Source organism: Myodes glareolus, chromosome 27 (assembly GCF_982192425.1).
Source record: "Myodes glareolus chromosome 27, mMyoGla1.1, whole genome shotgun sequence".
Taxonomy (NCBI): Eukaryota; Metazoa; Chordata; class Mammalia; order Rodentia; family Cricetidae; genus Myodes; species Myodes glareolus.
In genome coordinates, this window is record NC_142052.1 from 39,288,820 (window position 1) to 39,309,105 (window position 20,286).

At 45.9% G+C, this 20,286-nt stretch overlaps 1 protein-coding gene across 2 annotated transcripts in view; it reads right to left on the reverse strand.

Moving 5' to 3' along the window:
• The window catches only part of Dnah7 (dynein axonemal heavy chain 7), a 209,756-nt gene that overhangs the window by 177,476 nt on the left and 11,994 nt on the right, over positions 1–20,286 (reverse strand). For both annotated transcript variants that reach the window (XM_087902284.1, XM_087902283.1), the window contains exons 4-10: positions 19,749–19,857; positions 18,086–18,233; positions 10,127–10,217; positions 9,526–9,706; positions 7,103–7,178; positions 4,684–4,809; positions 2,514–2,633 (exon numbers count right to left, since the gene is read on the reverse strand). In XM_087902284.1, coding sequence (XP_087758410.1) covers positions 2,514–2,633; positions 4,684–4,809; positions 7,103–7,178; positions 9,526–9,706; positions 10,127–10,217; positions 18,086–18,233; positions 19,749–19,857 — 851 coding nt within the window. The remainder of the gene's footprint in view (positions 1–2,513; positions 2,634–4,683; positions 4,810–7,102; positions 7,179–9,525; positions 9,707–10,126; positions 10,218–18,085; positions 18,234–19,748; positions 19,858–20,286) is intronic.

Here is a 20,286-nt window from a genome sequence, read left to right on the forward strand (position 1 = left end):
AGAGGGGATTTTTAGTTCCAAACAACCGCATTACAACGCAAGACAATCCCACCAGACATTAAAAATAGAAGAGCAAACTAAACTAAAGACAAGAAGGGAAGAAGCAATACAAATAAAACAGAGAACACAAAGTCAGCAAATCTCAAAGTGATTGACAAAACAAAACAAAAAAACAAAACAAACAAACAAACAAAAAACCACGCTGGGTGGGGGCAGCACGTGCCTTTAATTCCCTGCACTTGGGAGGCAGAAGCAGGCAGAGCTCTGAGTTCAAGGCCAGCCTGGTCTACAAGAGCTAGTTCCAGGAAAGGCTCCAAAGCTACAGAGAAACCCTGTCTCGAAAACCAGAAAAAAAAGAAAGAGAGAGAAAGCAAGAGAGAGAGAGAGAGAGAGAGAGAGAAAGAGAGAGAGAGAGAGGGAGGGAAGGAGGGAGGGAGGAAGGAAAGAAGGAAAGAAGGAAGGAAGGAAGGAGGAGGAGGAAGAGGAGGAGGAAGGAAGGAAGGAAGGAAGGAAGGAAAAAGAACACCACTGGGAAACATGAAGCAGACATGCCCACAGCCCAGTATGATGGAAGCAAGCCCTCATTTGAGGCTCCGTCTTCTGTCTCTGGTTTGCATCGAGTTGACAACCGTTAAGCAGCACAAGGCTATACCATGGGTGAGCCTGGAAAACACACTTCCTCTGAGAAACTGGAAAGAAACGACCACATACTAGGTCCTTCTGCTGAATTGTAGTTTTCCAAACAGGGAGTCCCCCAGGGACAGAGATGTGAGCAGTGATTAGCAGAGCCTGTGGGAAGGTCGTGGAGTGTCCGCCAGGGAGGATGAGTTTCCTTGGGGCCAAAGGAAACCCGGAATTAGTGGTGATGGCGGCACAGCCTTATGAATGCATAGAAGACACAGAGCTGTAGACAGAAAAGTGCTGAGTTTTGGGGTCAGTAAAGAAAAAACTCAAAACCACAACACCCTGCTAGGATCAGAGGGGACAGAGATTGGTGAACAAAAGGATCTTTAAAAGCCATAAGACTTTAAGGTGCTCTGGGAATGGCCCAAGACAAGAACGGCAGGCTTGGAAGAGAGAGCAAGGCTTACGTCACGATTCGAATGCAGGCGGGGCATTCAGCTGCATGTCCTCGGCAAAGGGTAAAGGCCCAGAGCTCAGGAGACAGGTGTGTGCTTGCAGCAGGTAAGACCGGCGAAACAATGGGATTGGCGTGTGCATATCAAGATGGAAGACAACAAGGAGGAGCAGGGAGGACCCCTTTTAGGGGACAGTGAGAGAAATAGAGTCAGGAACAAAGTGGGGGTGGGGGTGAAGAATTAGAAAAGCTCCAAGAGGCATGGAGAAGCTGGACAGACCGTCGGCGCTGAGGGCAGAGGCCAACAGGACACAGAGAGAGCGCCCCACCCTGGGGCTTAGGAGGGCTGTTTTAGCTTCTTTGCTAACTTGCCTGTAGTGAGCTCATTTCTGCCTTTTAGAAATGATGAACGCATCCTGGCTCCCCAAAAAGTGCTTAGAGCCCGTGTGAACGCACCAGGGGACACCACTAACCAATCGGTGTTTTTGTCAGATGCTCTGTTCTATACTGCGGCCCTATCTCACTGAAGTCTGCAGTGGGGTTTGTCCCCAGAGTTCTCTGTTGAGGGGGTGCATCTGTGTCCCATCCTGAAGAGATCACTGTCTTCTCTGCACTTAACTAAACAGCTTCTTTATCTCCTCTCTACTTTTATTTTTCTGTCAGCTATATATTATATGAAAGAAAGGGGAAACTTTTTTAAAATAATATTATTTTAACTTACTGGAGGAAAAATATATTTAATCTTAAAAGATCAACATACATTTCAAGATAACTTTTAGAAATCATGAGGGTGACCAGACTTTTGGGTCTTTTGTTAGTTTTAATTTGACCTAATTTTAATGTCCTATTTTTAATAAATTAATGACCACATTAGAGACAATCATCCCAAGCGGTTCCAGGGTGCATTGTCTGGCACCTACATAATTAATTATCATATCTGTCTATTCCATTCTGAAGGGCCAATCCGAGCAGGTGTTTAATTAATTACGCTTTGGTAACCCTAATACTGCTGAGGTTATAAACTCCTTTACACCATATACTTCCCTTTCTGGGTCATCCTTGAAGTGTTTCTGTGTCCCTCACCCAAAGTCAAGACAGCAGAGTGCACAGCCTGTGCCTGGTGCAGAAGTCAGGCGAAACATCTGGCGGTGGCTAGGGCATGATCGTTTCTGCCTGGTGTCCCTAGTTCTCAGAGCAGAGGCATTAGCAACACGTTTACAGAAGGGCCACCGCCAGTGACGGGCACGCCACCTTCTTTCCACTTGTTACAGCATCCGGACATGTCACAGACCAGGGCAATTAAGGACAAATGCAACTTAGAACTGACTGTGTTAAAGACTTGTTGAAACGGATTTCTAAAAGCCATTAAAATGAAACACGTCACCAACCACACCTCTAAATGTAAACATTCCCATATGAGAGCTCAAATCTTTACGTTTTAAGCAACGTCTCCTTGGCAGATTCCATGTGTTTAATGACGATGTTCTGAAAGCCGGACAGTTCTAAGGCATCCTGGCGGTTGTGAAATTCTTCTATGTCAACTAAACGTAGTTTCCTGCAAGAGATACCAAAAAAAAAAAAACCAGCAATTAAATCGAGATTTTTGTGGTAGCTAATGATTTTGTTCATCTACCTGTTCCAAAATCAAATGCTATATTCCTAGATTTATCATCAAAAGTTGTACTCTATAAAACTAAATGGACAAGAATAGGAGGTGTTTCTGTGTGGGTCAGCTTTCTGCTGCAGTGACAAAATGCCAGAGAAAACCAAGACAGGAGGGTGGATTCGGGCTCCTGGCTTCAAAAGATTCAGTTCCGTGAAGGGGAAAAACATAGTGACTGGGATTCGGTGGAGAATTTAGACTGGCTTCTCACTGAAGCCAGAACAATGAAGACAGAAAGGGTGGAAAGGCTTGGTGCGCGCACCGTTGGCTTCTAAAGCAAGTACAAATAAGCCTTCTCCAGAGGGAAGGTAGCCCCGAGGAGCAGGGAGCCCAGGTTGTAGAATCCCTTGAACCTCCAAATCCTTGGGACCTGCATGGGTTTCTAAAGACACAGGGTTTGCCCACGTCCAGTTCAGTCACACGGATGTTCGTATAATAGTTACAGGGGAAATAGGACGTATCTTCATTTATAAATAAAAAATGTTTGCTAAAGACCTAGGTTTTAAGTGTTGTAACAAATCCCCCAATACTGTGCATGTCTGTGGGATGTCTGCATGTATGGAGGCGTTCAAATGTATGTGGTTAAATGAGTTCAGAACAATATAGAAAACGTCCACTCCGCTGCAACCGTGAGAGGCTTGCTTCGGTTGGCAGGAAGAAGACCAGGGTGAGCGAAGGGAAAGCGTAGTATCCCGGTGACCACAGATGCGGGGATGGCCCAGGTTTTGGGAGGCCAAGGAGAGGAGTGAAGACAGGAGAGGCTGTCTTGGTACATTTTGAAGCCTGTGTCCCTGTGAGCGTACTGCAGGGTGCTTCGCTGAGACTTGCAAGAGAGGACACACGAAGCTGGAGTTCGCAGACAGCATGGTGGTCCGCCTCAGCCTGCAAGGGCAGAGGTTTTTGTTTCCTTTATTTCCAGCTCTGGCAAGCCTTTCCTGACTGCAGCTGTACTGTTTGCCCGTATAAGGTCTGCGAGGCTGGCCATGCTCCCCATCGGCCGCCAGGGGTCTTCAGGGCAGGTCACTTGACTTGTTTCTGAGCTCGCCAGAGCGCTGAAGGTATAGACACTGAGTCCCTTAGCTGAGATGATCTGTAGTGACATTTCATTTGCATTTTAATAAACAGAGCTCGCCTGAAGATCAGAGAGTAAAACAGCCACCCTTGTCGGCCTTACAGACCAGGCAGTGGTGACACACACCTTTAGTCCCAGAAGCCATATTAGTTTGCCATAGAAACTGGGCAGTAGTAGGGCATGCTTTTAATCCCAGAACTAGAGAGGAATATAAATATAAGACAGGAGGAGACAGCTCTCAGTCAATCTCATTTTGAGATTCCTGGAGGCAGGATGGCCACTTTGGACTAAGGCCGACATAAGAGCCAGTGGCTGACTGCTTTGCTTTTCTGACCTTCAGGTTGAACCCCAATATCTGTCTCTGAGTTTTTAGTAATCTTGCTAGGATGATCTGTGAAGCGTATATGGCGATTAGATGGGGAGACCGGTAGAGTGGGTTAGATGGGAGACAATGCTCACTTGATCCTCTACTCACCATGTATCACTCACTGACACCATGCTTGAATACTTACATTATATTTCTATTTAACTTTAATTAACAGCTGAAATAGTAAAAATAGAAATAGCTCAGATGTGATTGAACATAACTTTTTTAAAATTTTTAGGGTAAGGGCAGGAGATGAGGCCTCAGTGGTTCAGAGCACCGACCATTGAAGACTCAGGTCATCTCCTAGCAACAACATACAGCCAGCCGTGACTCCGGGGGTGGGGGGTGGGGGGGAGTGGAGGGGGTGGAATTCATCGCCTTCCTCCGACCGCCCCAGGCCCCAGGCACACACACAGTGCACATGCGTGTGGACAGAACACTCAGACACAGTATGTAAATAAACCTAGAACACATGCAGCCTCGGGAAAGGCGGAAGAACCCACTTAAAAGTGCTGTGCCACAGGTCGAGCACGGCCAGCATCGTAGGGTTTATCGCATTCAAGTGGTCCCTGATGTAGCTGCAAGCCGACAGGAAAGACCTCCTCCATGGCTTTGGCAAAACTTCCATTCTGGAAACAAAAAGGAAAAACTGAGTTTATCCTCTATAAAAATCCCAGTGGGTGCTGACTTGGGTATTTGGCTCAGTGGTAGAGCACCTGCCTGGCACACATAAGGTCCTGGGTTTGATTCTGAGCATCACAAAACATTTTTTATGTTTTTGCTTTTTTACAGTAAATACATATTTTGAGTAACAATTATTTTGTTTTAATATGATCTCTTAGAAATTAAAAAACATTCAATTATATTCTAAAACATATGCTCTGTGGTTAACATAACCTAATTTTTACAATCATCCTGAAATTTGCTATAAATGTTTAACATAAAGTGTTGTCTAAATCTTTGACCCTAGTGAGTCTACAAATGACTTGCAGTGATCGGATGGAAACAAGAGTGAGCTAGCCTTTCTATATGGAGACCCCGGCTCCACATCTGCGTCTATGATAACTGCTCAGATAAAAAGCCACTTAAGGGAGAAAGGGGTTAATTCCCAAGTACAGCCCACGGTAGAAGGAAAGCCACGGCAGCAGCCACGCGACACAGCTGTCACATCGCATCCAGTCAAGAGCAGAGTGAACAGCTCAGGCCCAGTCAAGGAATGGTGACACTGACCGTCCTCGGCAGGACGTCCATCCGGGTGATTCTAGACTGACAGTTAAACTAGCTGGTACTATATATACATATATATACACATATATGTATAATTTAAACCTCTAACATAATTCTTGCTTCTAGATGTTTGACCCCAATGAGTCCTTATATAACTGAAAATAATCAAATGGAACAATGACGAGGTAGCCTTTGTATATGAAGACCCCTAATGGCAGGATACACAACATTTAAAGCTTTGCCTTAGTTTGCCAAATGGTAAGGATAGCAGGACAGTGGTGGCACGCGCCTTTAATCACAGCACTCCAGAGACAGAGGCAGGCAGATCTCTGAGTTTGAGGTCAGCCTGGTCTACAAAGTGAGTTCCGGGACAGCCAGAGCTGTTGGGACCAATTGGGTTCCTGGCCTTCAGCTGCTCTTCCCTGCTAGAACCTTCTAATTGGAGTTACTAAAAGCTGTGTCTTGCCTAGAGGATCAGAGGATGGGATTTTCACCTGTTGGCCATTGACTGCAGGGTGTTTAAGCCTCCATGGTGCTATTAAAGAAGGGGCTTTTGTACCAGCGATTGGAGGTCCGTGTGTCTGTCTGTCTCTGTGTGTGTTTCCTCAACCTCCAGCCCCTTGCCCGAAGCTGGAGAACTGGATTCTAGCGCATAGAGCACAGACGGGGAATGTGGTGTGCGGCACAGAGCTACAAAGTGAAACACCGTCGTAAAATATAAATTTTTAAAAAATGGTAAGAATATAGTCCAGCTTGCCTATGGAAATCACCCTTGATCTCTTCACCTAATGTGTAAAGATCATTTACAAATCAGATGTTCTTTATCATTCTTATCTGAAAACATAGTTTGTAACTCTCAAGGCTTGGGTAAACCGTCCTTTCAACACAGAAGACAGCCCAGCTTTGCTGTTCAGAAAACAGACGCTCCTTAATTTACCATAGTTGGATTTTTGAGTTTTGTGGCTTTATTTACTTTTGCTTTGCTTCGTCAAGACAGGGTTTACCCTGTGTAGCCCTTGCTGTCCCGGAACTCACTCTGTAAACCAGGCTGGCCTTGAACTCACAGAGATCCGCCTGCCTCTGCCTCCCAAATACTGGGATTAAAGGTGTGCGCCACCGTGCCTGGCTCGGACTTTCTTCCTGCCCCTTCTCCACTTCCTCCCTACAGGTACCCCAGGCTGTGTTCTTGGAAAGCCATTAATAATCTTTAAAGATCTGTGCTTTATTTTTTTTCAAATATTTAAGAGCTGTACTCCTACATGCTACTTTTAAGGACAATGTACAGCAGGTGTTTTCCCCATATATTCTATGTTTTGATCCACAAATAAATTGAAATACTCTACGGATATATTTGGTTTTCTCAATGTCCCAAATGTCCACGGTTCTACCATATCAGAAGCCTGATCTACATGTCACGGAGGCACAAGAGCCACACCAAATCCTGTCCGCAGCAGGTTTCTTAACTGGGTTGGTTGGTTAATTAGTTGGTTTGGTTTGGTTTTTGATACGGGGGCTCCCGTACCTCCGACTGCCTTCAACCTCACTTGTGAGAAAACTATGTACATAGGTATAATACCTAAACGATAAGCACGTATGTGAGAAAACACAAACGTGAATGGGAACGCTGTTATTGGCGACAGTTACATATCGTTGAGCATACTGAATGACCGTCAGTAGAGAGCCCCGTTCACTTACTCGGCGCGGTGCGGCGGGAGCTCCGTTGGTTTGCTATCGTCCTCTTTTTCTCTGGGGTCTTTTAGAACAAAATCAACTAAGGAAAAAAATGGAAAGTTTAGATAAACAACCTTACATTAATTACAGCATATTTCTGAGAAAACTAATTCTATTCAAATGAATCACTTAAAATGTGTTAGTTTCATAAGAAAGAAAAATGTGTGTGCCTAGGAAGAAACACTTGTGGGAAAGATCCACCAAGTCTGTCTTGGAGAATTGTGTTCTCTTTCTTAACAATGTGTTTCGATTGTTGCATTGGAAAATGATAATTGACTTTAATATTACATTTTCCTTCAGAGTTATTCCATCAGAAGCACTCTCGTTAAATTGTGGGTCAGGAAGAGAGGAGAATTTCCTTCACTGGGGAGAAGCCCACATTACCTTGCTGCGTTTGAAATTGCATAGAATCAGTAAGGCAGGCTCCCTTTGCGCCTGTCTTCTGGGTCTTCAGCCGCAGTTGGCTCCGTTTTCCTGCCTGTCTTTCAAGATTCACTTTCTACAATGCAAAATTACACTGCTACCCTCTGCCTAAAGTTTCTCAGACCTTCAAATGCTTTAAAGAGGCACTTGGGCTCCTCTCAAATAGTGACCCTTTCTCCAAATGCACCTCAGGCTTTGCCGGTCACAGTGGTTCACAGGTCTAGACAGGTCTACTGTTGCCACATGCCATTGCCTGAACCAAGCGTGTCACCTAAGAGACATGCTTCAAGGAGGTGGGGATGCTGTTATACTCTCGCGATCCAAGAACTAGACAGGCAGAGGCAGGGGATCACAAGTTCAGAACCACCCTAGGCTAGATGGTGAATTCAGACCAGCGTTGGTTACTTAGGGAGACCCTGTCTCATTCCATTCTCCCATCCCACCACTACAAAGACTCGGTTCAGAAGCCTATGGGGTCCTTCCTAAGTCATGGTGGCCTGCTGGCCTCTTCTTCCTTGCTGACCACCGCTTTGGTGTACTTAACTAGACAGGCTTCTTTATAGTTTAGAGATTCAGCTGTCTCTCTCCTTGTGATCTTATATTACCAGGAATGCAGGGAATGTCTGTTCTCTGAAGGGTTAAATTGCTCCTTGCATTGTGAGTTCACCAGCCTTTAGGGGACCATTCACTGCACAAGTTCTACGAACCCGAACAATTAGGAACCAGTAGTGAAAGGACCTGTCCCAAGGTTCTGCCCTCAGGGACTTTGGTTTAGACAGGGCCAGAAACCGCTGTTTTAAAAAAGTACTCTTATTACCTACTGATACTGAGAAATAAACTTTTTAAGTCCAAACCAGGGCTCAACACGTTTCCTACACAAAAGGTCGCAGGGTAACTCCTTCTACTTTGTGAGTCGCAGGGTTTCTTCTGTTCAGCTGCTCAGTTCTGTGGTTGGAACTCAAAAGCAGCCCATAAACAACGTGAGGGCTCAGCGGTTAAGAGCACGGTCTGCTCTTCCAGAGGTCCTGAGTTCAAGTCCCAGCAACCACATGGTGGCTCACAACCACCTGTAATGAGGTCTGGTGCTCTCTTCTGGCCTGCAGGCATAGACGCAGACAGAATATTGTAGACATAATAAATAAATAAATAAATAAATAAATAAATAAATAAATAAAATATCTTAGAACTGCCGGATACTACTGAACCCTCATTTACAAAATAGGCAGTGGTCAGGTGGGACTTCTGAGCTGTAGCTGGCCACCTTCTGGTCTGGAGCAAAAACGCAATCAACCATATCCACGTTTCTCATCAGCAATATTAATGTAAGTTGGTAATGATTAAAAATCTGTGGTAATTACTCACCTACACACATGCATGCGCGCACACATGTACCCGCTTTGTCTCTCCTACCTATACCAAGAAACTTTTAAACAAGGGACCATCCTGAAGGGAAAGACCGCTTCCCAAGTGTCTAATGCTTTCTACTGACTGAGACAATAAATATTAGGAGAGGCTGGAAATAATTACTATTACTTTCTTCAGTGTTGCCCTTTAATGAGGGACCATATAAGTAGAAAATTCCGTTTAAAACATAATTTATGCCCAATCAGTGAAAGCTCACTGAAGTCCTTTTTAATCATTTATTTTTACTTGACGTGCATTGGTGTTTTGCCGGCACGTGTGAGGGTGTCGTACCCCTGGGACTGGAGTTACAGACAGTTGTGTTACAGACGGTGGGTGCTGAGAACTGGACCCAGGTCTCTGGAAGAACAGCCAGCGCTGTTCACTGCTGAAATCATCTCTCCAGCCCCGACTGGGGTCTTAAGGAACCCACCAAGGAGGTAAGAAAGTGCATAAGCACAGAGTGACAAGTGTCAGATACAGCCAGTAGCTTTTAACTCAAGACTCACCTGGAACAACGCACACTCAAATTAGGACGCCGAGACTGAGCTGCAGCGACTCACCTATGGACTTCTTCACGCTGAGGAGATAGTCCTCTCTCATCTCGTCCGACAGGACCGTTATGCTATTGGTGAGGACTTTCAGGTGCTGGGGGACCAAGCTCAGCACGTGCTCCAGCCAGGAATCCTCCATCGGGGCCACGTGATCCGTGTCAATTCCGTGATGAATGTAGTAGTAATATCTCTGGACGGGTGAGGAGGGAGGCAGGGGAGTTAGTACTGTGATAAGGGGCCGTGTTTGTCCACACAGAAAGCCACAGGGGAAATGCAAGTCTGTAGAGAAGGAGTTTTTAAATCATAAAGTGCTTTGTGTAATTCATGTAAGCATTTTTGGAGATCTCTCTCTTTTTTTTTTTTTTTTTTTTTTTGAGACAGGGTTTCACCACGTAACAGTTCCAGCACTCGGGAGGCAGAGACAGGTGGATCTTTGTGAGTTCGAGGCCAGCCTGGTCTACAAGAGCTAGTTCCAGGGCGGTCACACGGAGAAACCCTGTCTCGAAAAATCAAGAGAAAAAAAAAAGACAGAATAATCTCAAGGATATACAACGTTTTTTGGGTCCTCCCTCTATTTGTGGTTCTACTAACAAAAGAAGTAAGACGTTACCAAGATGTCTTTCTCTATTGCAGAAGTGGTCGACTTTGAAATCAGGCCATCTTCAGGGATGATGGAGTCTAAGCGACCATCTTGCTGTTGCCTAAGACAGTGATAAACACGGGAGAGTCAAAACCATACAAAGGTGATTCAAACATAAAACATAGATACAAAAACACAGGACTGTTCTCTATTAAGTCACCCAAAAGATAAATGGTTGAGTATGTTTGCCAGCACCACATTCCCCTTAGGATGCCCTTTTCTCTTTATGCATGGGGAGACACTTAGAAGTGCTCTCCAGGACCTCCTTCATGGGGAACATCCTCACAAGTGGCCTCTGCACTTTTGCATCCGCTACTACACAATCGCGTTCTCTCTTCTTTGAACTTGCAAGGCATAGTCAGGCATTATCTCTAAAAGATGTACAGCTGCTTTTTCATCGGTTTGAAATGAAGTGATGGCGGAACGTTCAAGTGCTGTTTCGCAGAGAACACGGACATATTCCCGGAAGACCCTTCCTTGCATCTCTAGGGGCACGTGCCTTGACACCAAGAGGCATCAAGACTTGGGGGGGGGTATTTATTTATTTATTTATTGAGTGTGTCCACTAAACTTTTGTGGAGATCACAATTCAGTTCAAATGCTGTGCCAGAGATGAGCCACGCTGTCTTTTTTCCGAAGCTCCACGGCACAGCGGGCATAGTTACAGCTTCAGCGCACACAGCAGGCTGTGCTGGGCGAGCTCCAGCTTCTGCCTTGTGCTCCAGAGTCCCGTGGTACTGAGTCAGGAACACCTGTCCCCTCACTGACTGAAGAGCAGATGCAGAAAATGCATGGGCTATGTTTCTCAGAAACCACACCCAAGTGGGTGCCCGGGATAGATCTTTTAATGTGTCTTTTCTAATCCCAAGGATCCAATATTCTGTGAACTTCCTACTTATGTTTTTGAAATGTGTGAGAGTACATTTTCTTTAAAACTACATGATAGGTGATCGATAAATGTTTAACAAATGACAGAATGTGAGTGTGGAAGCAGTGGGAGCGTCTCAAAGTATTACCGAGCCAAAAATAGGCGGGAATTGATTGCTCTAGCGGCCAATGGAACCTACGGTGCTGTGGCTTGTTGGCCCAGGAAGGAACTACCGCAAAAATACTGCGTTTTCAGGTCATCGAGGCTGGGTTCATATTCTGCCGCCGTAAGGTGCAGGGCATCAGGAAGTGGTGTGTGTTTCTCTTTAAATCATCCATCACATCTTCAGCCTTCCTGCATCCCAGCATCGCCTGTTCATCCTTTGTGAGGATAAAGCCTGGAAGGAAGGATGCAATCCAGAAGGCCAGGGGTGGGGAAGAATCCCGGGGTTGTAGAAACCGCGATAGACAGACAGTGATTGAGTGCCGACATCCTCGAGGCTCCGCCGTCCCATGATTCTACCGTGCTAGGGCTACAGGCAAAGTTTCTCTGCTCGGCAGAGATTACAGGAGCTATTTATCCCCAATCAAGCCCTCAAAAGCTTTGTAAGTGTTACTGCTAAGCCTCACACATGCTGCTGAAAGTCATAACTAGCTCCTCTTCACAGATGAAGAAACTAAATGTCAGAGAGAAGAACTGCCCCCTTTGGTCACATAGCTAATGATGTATGGGGAAGAGAGAGGGGATCGCTATGTCTCTGAGCAGCCGCGCCCTTTCCAGGAGAATGGTATTCCATTCAGAAGTAAAAATATCCGGACAGGAAATGCTTTGCCTAGTTAAAGAAATATAGGATATACTTGATTTCTCAAAAGTGAAAAATAACTACATTAATGATTTTCTGCTTACAAAATTAAGAGGCTTTCGGTTCACAATAGCAGCCTGGCAATCCCTTCTTCAGGTGTGAAAACAGAAGTGGAATTCTTTTAACCCATGGTTGTGAGGAGATAAGAAGGAAAACTCTTCATTGCGGAGACAGGCCACAGAGGGCAGACAGCACAGGTAGTCTCTGTCACGGGAGGAAGCGAGCAATAGGCCTGGAGCCTCCAGAAAGGCCCTCACTGTGGAGTTGCGGGTACCCGAGGCGGCGGAAAATGAGGTGATCTTGTTAGCTAATTACACAGAAAATTAGGCAGCTGAATGGGAACGACCCATACCCCAAAGGCAAAAATGTTCCAAATACAGCCTCAGAATAGAAAACATGACTAGATCGATATCAAGCAAATTAATTGAATTAGTAATTAATAATTTCCCAGCAAGGAATTTCAGGTCCAGGTGGCCTCACTTATGGATGATGCCGGGAAGAAATCCAACCAGCTCCAGAAACTTCTTCGGAGAAAACAGAGCTGGGAAGAAGCTCACAGTCAGCACTCGTTTTAGGAGGGTAGCGGAGATGACATGACAGAGCGGGAGACGGAACATGGTAGGCCCAAACTGTTCGCCTTGTTTAAAAGGCCATCACAAAATTGCGAGCCCTGCTCCTCCAGCCGAGGAAGATGCTGGAAGGAGGGGAGGGAGGTCGCGAGCTGGTCCTGTGACACCCAAAGGGTAGTATGTCCTCTGTGCGAGCAGGGGTCCAGGATACCCTGGGAAAGAGGTCCCCGCGGTCCCCAGGGCTTTTCCAGTGTCCCAGATGCATCTGGCTGCTGCAGCAGAAGTCTCCCCTGTGATGAACCAGTTCCCTGGGCCTTGGACCGTCCAAACAGCTTCCTGCTGCTTACGCCATAGAAGAGCGAGAGCAACTGAGGCTGTCCTGAAGAAGAGAGCGGTCCTTCAAGCCGGGGTCAATACCGCTACGACCTTGGTAGAGGCCAAGAGGGCTCGGCAGGTATTGGCTGCACACGATGGAGCCCTGTCCGGCTGTTGTTCTTCCTTTCTGTCCCATGTTGCAAACTGGGGGGGCACCTACTGCGTCATCAACGGGAGAGCCAGGCTGGTGCACGGGCGCACACGAACCACGGAGGCGCTTCCGTGTTAACTGGGAAGCTGAAGGAACTCTGGAAGCCACCGGAAGCAATTACAATGGAGATGGTGGGCGGCAAGGACCAAAATGTGCGGCTTCGCCGTCGAGCTGGAGAGAGCAAGGGGCTTAGCACCAAACTAGGTCAGAGGCATGCTTCTGAGTTTTCTAAACATAAATATGGCCTTGAAATTGTCCTTCAAAAGTTTTAGCAAATAAAAGCCAGTAATATTATAGAGATGGTATTCAGTTACTGAGTGGAGTCTAGGAAATCCCTTAGCAAAATATATCATATATTGATAGAACAAAGGAGGAAGGCTGCAAGGTCATTTCGGCAGACCAGAAAAAGCATTTAGCAAAAATGTAACACGTATTCATGATAAAGCCTCTCACAGACTAGGCAAGAAAGGAAACTGCTTCAAGCCATAAAGGTCAGCTTTCATTTTCATTTACAATTCAGTTCAGAAATTACAACCTTATGTCTTCATTTTTAATTTAGCTATAAGTTTTACCATTGTAAGCGGGAAAATTATAATGCTATATTTATTAATCAAAAGGTGATACTATGGTTTATTAACATAATGTATATTTAAATCTAGTAAATACTCATTATTTTTTCAGAATAAAACTTTTAAAAATCTACTTGCCTCAGTAGCTATATGTTTATATAATCTTTAGCTATATGTTTGTTGTTTGCCCTATATTCCCTTGTTCTCTGAGTAAAACCTTTCCTGTTTCTCCTGTGTGATTGGCGCACTGTGCCTTCCTGATCTCACCCCAACCTGAACTCGTAACCTCCACTACACTGAGTGAGGTAACCCAGACCCAGAACGACAGATGCCACCTTCCTCTCTTGTCTTCAGCTCCGAGAGTGTCACCTGGAGTAACTGTGGAAACCAGGGAAGCAAAAGAGAACCCCAGGAAGAGGGAGCGCCCGCCCTAGATGGCATCAGCAGAAGACAAGGGTCATAAACCCGGAAATGGGGAAATGGGGAGGGGCCGCTGATTGGGAAGGAGAAAAAAGGGGTCAATACAAAAGTACAGCAGGGGTGGGGGGCATGGAGAGGACAAATAACAGTAAGGATATTTGGGAAAAGCCTTAAGGAGTCATATTGTTTTTTATTTACCTAAAATTGCATATATGTCTTAAATGAAGTCATGCCACTTTGGCATGCCCCTCTCAAGAGCCATAGAGTAGCTAACAAAAACCCTAAACCAGGCATGGGGAGCCTTCTTCTAAGCTGTTGGTCCTGGGAGTCCCTTGGCTCCTCAAGCAATGTAGACTATTGCTGCAGTCCTCAAATGCCTCGCAGAGAGCAAACCTGTGCCCCTGTTGATTAATACCTCACATACTTCAGACCCGGGACTCGAAGATTCAAGCTGGATCTGCCCTGAAAGCCTCCGCCCTGGGGACCAGCTTCCACAGTCTCGGAAGCTGCCGAGGGAGGAAGGCAGCCTGTGGTCCCGCCTACCTGTGATGCCTGTGAACCACAGCAATAACCAACTGGTCACCATGGTCTTGAAGGTGACAGAGCGGCACTCACATGTTGGTGGTAACCAAGAGATGCCAAGCGGACTCAAAGATGTCTCAACAATAGGGACGCCGTGTCTGGCACTGGAAACCTATTCTGCTGCCCCGCGCTAGAGAGGTCTGGGATCCCAGAGGCGATACTGCTATTCCGCTATACTAGAACAGAACAATTCCTAACTACATTCTAAATACCCAGCCTTATGCCCACTGGCAAGGGTAGTTCTCACCCCCCATCAAAGTAGCTGCTTGTGGAGTTATTACTGTAACTACTCAGAGGTGTCTTACATTTGTTTATGCTACGTTTGTTTAATGATGTAACGATGTGTTGCTTTGCCGACCTAAGGCAAATTGGTCTAATACAAAGCTGAATAGTCCGTAGCCAGGCAGTAGAGGGATGGGTGGGGCTCGCAGGCAGAGAGAATAAGCAGAGGAGGAATTCAGGCTCAAGAGGAGAGAGAATGAGGGAGAAAGAGAGGGGGACAACGAGGGCCAGACAGACAGACACAGAGAGGGCATACAGAATGAAAGAAAAGCAAAAGGCACCGAGGCAAAATTTACAAGAAGAGAGACAGGTTAGATGAAGTTATAAGAGTTAGTGGGGCTGACTTAGCCGTGGTGGATCATGCCTTTAATCCCAGCACTCGGGAGGCAGAGGCAGGCGGATCCCTGTGAGTTTGAGGACAGCTTGGTCTACAAGAGCTAGTTCCAGGACAGGCTCCAAAGCTACAGAGAAATCCTGTCTCGAAAAACCAACCAACCAAACAAACAAACAAACAAACAAACCAAAAAAGGGTTAGTGGGGCAAACATAAGTTAAGGTTGAGCATTTATAACTAATAGTAAGTTTCCATGTCTTTATTTAGGAGCTGGTTGGTGGCCCAAAAGAAAGTCTGCTACAGCTTCTCTCGGCAGCAGACAGAAACCATCAGAGAAAACCACAGCTGGACCAAAGGAAGAGAACAGCTTATTATGGGGTGCACAGCCCTGATAAATATGTCTGTAAGACAGCTCCTGCACCCAGGACTCAGGGACCATTCAGATGAAAGCGGAAAGATTCTAAGAGCCAAAAGGACCAGGAAGTCCGCTATGAGATTGCGTCTCCTAGAAACGACAGGACGCTGTACCCATGATAGCTCAATAATATGGCTGCGTAAACTGGACTTGAACAGTGACAACATCAGCAGATATGCTAACATGGAAACAGAAACTCTCGTCAGGCCCCACCCTTAGCCAGAAAAATATAGGCATTCGACAACTGCTGAGACGGGAGAATTCGCCTTTTCTATGGCTGAGCCCCGAGTTGGCATCCGATACCAGCGAGTCAGCCCTGAAATTACATACACACGCGCAACACTAAATGGACTCAAAAGATTGTATTTACCTATCTATGTGCTGATCACACACACACGTGTGTGTGTGTGTGAGCATGCGTGCGTGTGGAAAATGTGTACATTTAAACAATGGAGTACTACACAGCAGAAAAAAATAACGATATCTTGAATTTTGCAGGAAAATGGATGGAGCTAGAAAACATTATTTTGAGTGAGGTAACCCAGACACAGAAAGACAATTATCACATGTACTCACGTATAGGTGGTTTTTAAACATAAAGCAAAGAAAGCCAGTCTACAAACCACAATCCCAGAGAACTTAGACATCGATGCGGACACTAAGAGAGACTTACATAGATATAATCTACATGGAAAGTAGAAAAAGACAAGATCTCCTGAGTGAATTGGCAGTATGGGGACCTTGGGGGAGGATTGAAGAGGGGAGGGGAGAGGTAGGGAGGGGAGCAGAGAAAAATGTAGAGCTCAATAAAAATCAATAAAAAAATAAAACCATAAAAAATAATAATCAAGAAAAAAGGCCATGAATTTGAAAGGAATCAGGGAAGCAGGAAAGGGGTTAAAGTGAACTGACTTGGGAGAGGGTGGAGGGAGGAAAGGGGAAGTGGAAAAGGATACAAAGGGTAGTTGTTGTTTTTTTTTTAATAAAAAAGGAAATGTCAAGGCAGAGCTAGCAAAAACACTAAGGTTGTTTGTAGCTGTGCCCGTGTGTCTGGGGTCTCGGATCTTCACACTCAAGCTATACTATAAAGCTGAGTGAAATGGAGACTCAGCCTGAGACCCTGCACCAAACGGAAACCCAACAGGCATTCTTCCTCCAATGAAATGGGGCAGCTCCAAGAAGCTCCATTAAGCAAGCTCATCTTCGCTGTTCCGTGCGCTGGTACCTGTGGGGTTTGACGTGGGTCCTGGTGACTGACATGGGATCCGCATCTCTTAGATGGTAAGAGAAGAATGAGGAAGGAAGGAGAAAAGCATGAAGGACGGGAAGCAGAAACGCAAGATGGCACACACTGCTTGCCGAGTGTGATGGCGCGGAGCCACAGCCTCAGCTGTTACTGAGGTGAGGAGAAACTGATCCCAAGCTCCAGCCTATAATGTGAGACACTCTTTCAAAATAAAATTGTAAAGAGGTCTGGGTTTATAGTTTAGTAATTCAGTACTTGTTTAAGCGAACATGACGGCTTGGGTTCAAGCCCAATACTAGAAGTAGAAGGAGAGAGGCATCTCCTTCAAGAATTTCTAAGTGCAGGCTCTCTCTCCCATCAATCTGGTGCTGATCTTGCACCGTGTGCTCGTCTGGGTGTGCGTGTGCAAAGAAAACAAAAGCAACCTGCGTGGGAGAAACTGGTAATATTCTCCTGGCGTCTGTCGAAAGCAAACCCAAAGCCGCTCTGCAGCAGGATGCAAAGGCAAATGCCTGCGTCTCCCCCAGCTCTTGTCGGACAGAGGAAGGATTGTGAATTTGTCTCCATCCTGGGCTATAAAGTAAGATCCTGGCTGAATGTGAAAAAATACACGTGTATGTTGAAGTCACGTTCTTAGAGCGCCCGTGAGAACATACACGTCCCACTTTCTCTGTGGAAGGAAGCACTCGGCGGCCATTGTTGCCCTGCAGAAGGTAGTGAAGCGGCCGTGGAGGCAGCGAGCAGCCTTCTATGGGTGAGTCGCTTACGGCAAGGGGTCATTTGCACCCTGGGGGTCGGGATGGAGCAAGAGAGCACACTAAACAACTTGCACAAGGTGTGTGAAAACCGCAAAGTCTCACCTGAACCAACGCGACTCTCCACGGAAAGCTCCCCTAATTCCTGCCCCACACGAGGAGACCCTCAACGCCACGGAAGTCAGCATATCACCTGAACAGACAACATGGGGTGGGGGTGGGGACGGGGAGCCACATCCACATCCTCTACTGGCCACCATGATGACAGGCAGAGTCTCTGCTCACTCCGCTGGCATCGAATATTAGCACGGGCCCCTTGACAAGAGATGGCATTTAAAAGTGGGGCGTGCTGAACAGGGTGACCTCTGACTCTTCCGGCCTTTACTTTTACACTAGCCTCACTGTATAACAAGGTTTTGGGACACTCACTAGAGAAGCACAGAGTGCCCCTCTTTCCGAGGCCTTTGCTAGGGTAGCATGCTGGCCGGCTCGTGGAACTCACATAATGACGTTGACGAGCGTGCTTCTGAAGTTCTCTCGCTCCTTGTGTGGAGATTTGGCCTTCGATCTGGAAGTCGATGGTCCAGGTCGGCTGTCATCAACCTGGTCCAGCAATTTGCCTTTTTTTCCGTATCGCTCCATGTATTCAGCTTAAATTTTAAAAAAAACAAGTTGCCCGTGAGAAAGGTTAGCCAAAGCCAGTCAGTCCTTAGAGTGAGGCGCTGCAGCAGCAGCAAGAAAAATATTACGTTCCTTGTGTTCTCATCTCAAAGAATCCTAATGCATATTGTCTTACTATCAAAAGTTTATCGGACACCTCCTAACCCTAACCAACTTTAATCATCATAACAGGAGGCTCTCTTTATCATAAGAATATTGTTGACTTCTGTGCTGCTTTGACTGATGTGATAAATATTTTCAGTTGCATTTGTAGGCATCTCTTAAAAGGATTAAGATTTAAACCATGGGACTGGAGAGATGGCTCAGAGGTTAAGAGCACAGACTGCTCTTCCAGAGGTCCTGAGTTCAATTCCCAGCAACCACATGATGGCTCACAACCATCAGTAATGAGATCTGGTGCCCTCTTTTGGCCTGAAGGCATACATGCCGGAAGAACCCTGTATACATAATTAATAAATAAGTCTTTTTTAAAAAAAGATTTAAACCATGATTTAAAAAAAGAAGTCACACTGTTCAAGAAAAGTTTAAAAGAACTGCAACTTCAAAAATATCCCAATGTAAAATGTAAACAGTCCGATAGTGCTATGCACTAGTGCGAAAAACAATGTGTGTGTGCAGCCGTGTGTGCACGTGTGTGCAAGGGCCGGATCTTTGTGGCCTGTAGTGCATGGGTTGGGCTCAGATGACTAGCCAGTCAACCTCAGGGGTCCTCCCTTCTCATCCCAACCCTGGGATTAGAAGGGCAAACCTACCCCCCCCCCCGCGGCTTCCTATGTGAATCTGGGGGGTAAACTGGGGCCCCCAGGTCCTCGTGTTTAACGGGCTGGGCTATCTCTTCAGACCCTAGAGCTACTTTTGAATGACTAATTTGGAAACGGTATTTACAACTTAGGATGTTCTTAGAAAAAAGTTCTCAGCCTTTGACGCTGAGGGCCTGTCAATATTGTGGAATAGGGAAGGCTCACAAGGCCTCACTGGGAAGCCTTCAGCGGTCAAGGGATGCTCCGGCAGGGGAAGGGCCATGTGTCTTGGTGCTAGTTACAGGGCTTTCCCATGTTTGTACGGACAATCCTAAAGGAATGTGGGAGGGACTTGCTGGGGGGAAGAGGCTCGGATCCTGTAGGGGGAGATACAAAAAGATAACGGAAGAGAACATGATGGAAGTAAGATTTTATATATATGTGTGTGTGTGTGTGTGTGTGTGTGTGTGTATACATACACACATATATATGTATATACATAATATTTATAATGAAATTGTAATGAAATTTATAATGAAATGGTGAGAGAATAAATTACAATGAATACAAATGTTTTGTAAAAAGCATTTACAATGGCATTAAATAACTAGAAGCTGGAAACAATTGTTTTCCGATGGAAAATGTCTAGAAGGAAGTTGTCTATATGGCGTGTGCCCCTTAGACTTTATAATTCTATGGCTTTGTTAACTATACATACTTTGAATCAAAGATTAAAGTTCTTACCGTAGGACTGTTCATTTTTAACAGTATAGGGTTCTGGAAACTGGTTTTCCTGTTTGATATTTAAGTGGAATGACGGAGCAGTCTGCTGCCACTGGGGTTTAACTCCGGTCTACAATAGAGCATTTAAATAGTATCAGTAAGTAATGTGGAAGCTGCTTCACTTAACCCGTGAGTGTTTCTGGGAGCTGCTCTAGCACTGTCCCGAGCGCATCAGGACCGCTGGGGAGAGGCATAGCCAGCAGCAGCCGGTCTTCCTTTGCCTGGGCGTGACCAGGAATCCTTAAGAAAAACCCTGCTGCTTCGTGGTTATGAGCGCCCGTTACCCAAACCTGGAGTGCCTGCTCCACACAGCCTGTTCGTTGCCCATACCGGCCACTGTCTATAAAATTCCTCTCAACGTGTTTCTGGCTGAATACAGCATGAAATTCTGGCTGAATAACAGCATGAAATTCTTCCTATCAAAACGCCACGCAGTGTTTGGTGTCGTATACATCGTGGCGTATCTAAGCGAGTGTCAGCAAAGCGATGTGAACAATTA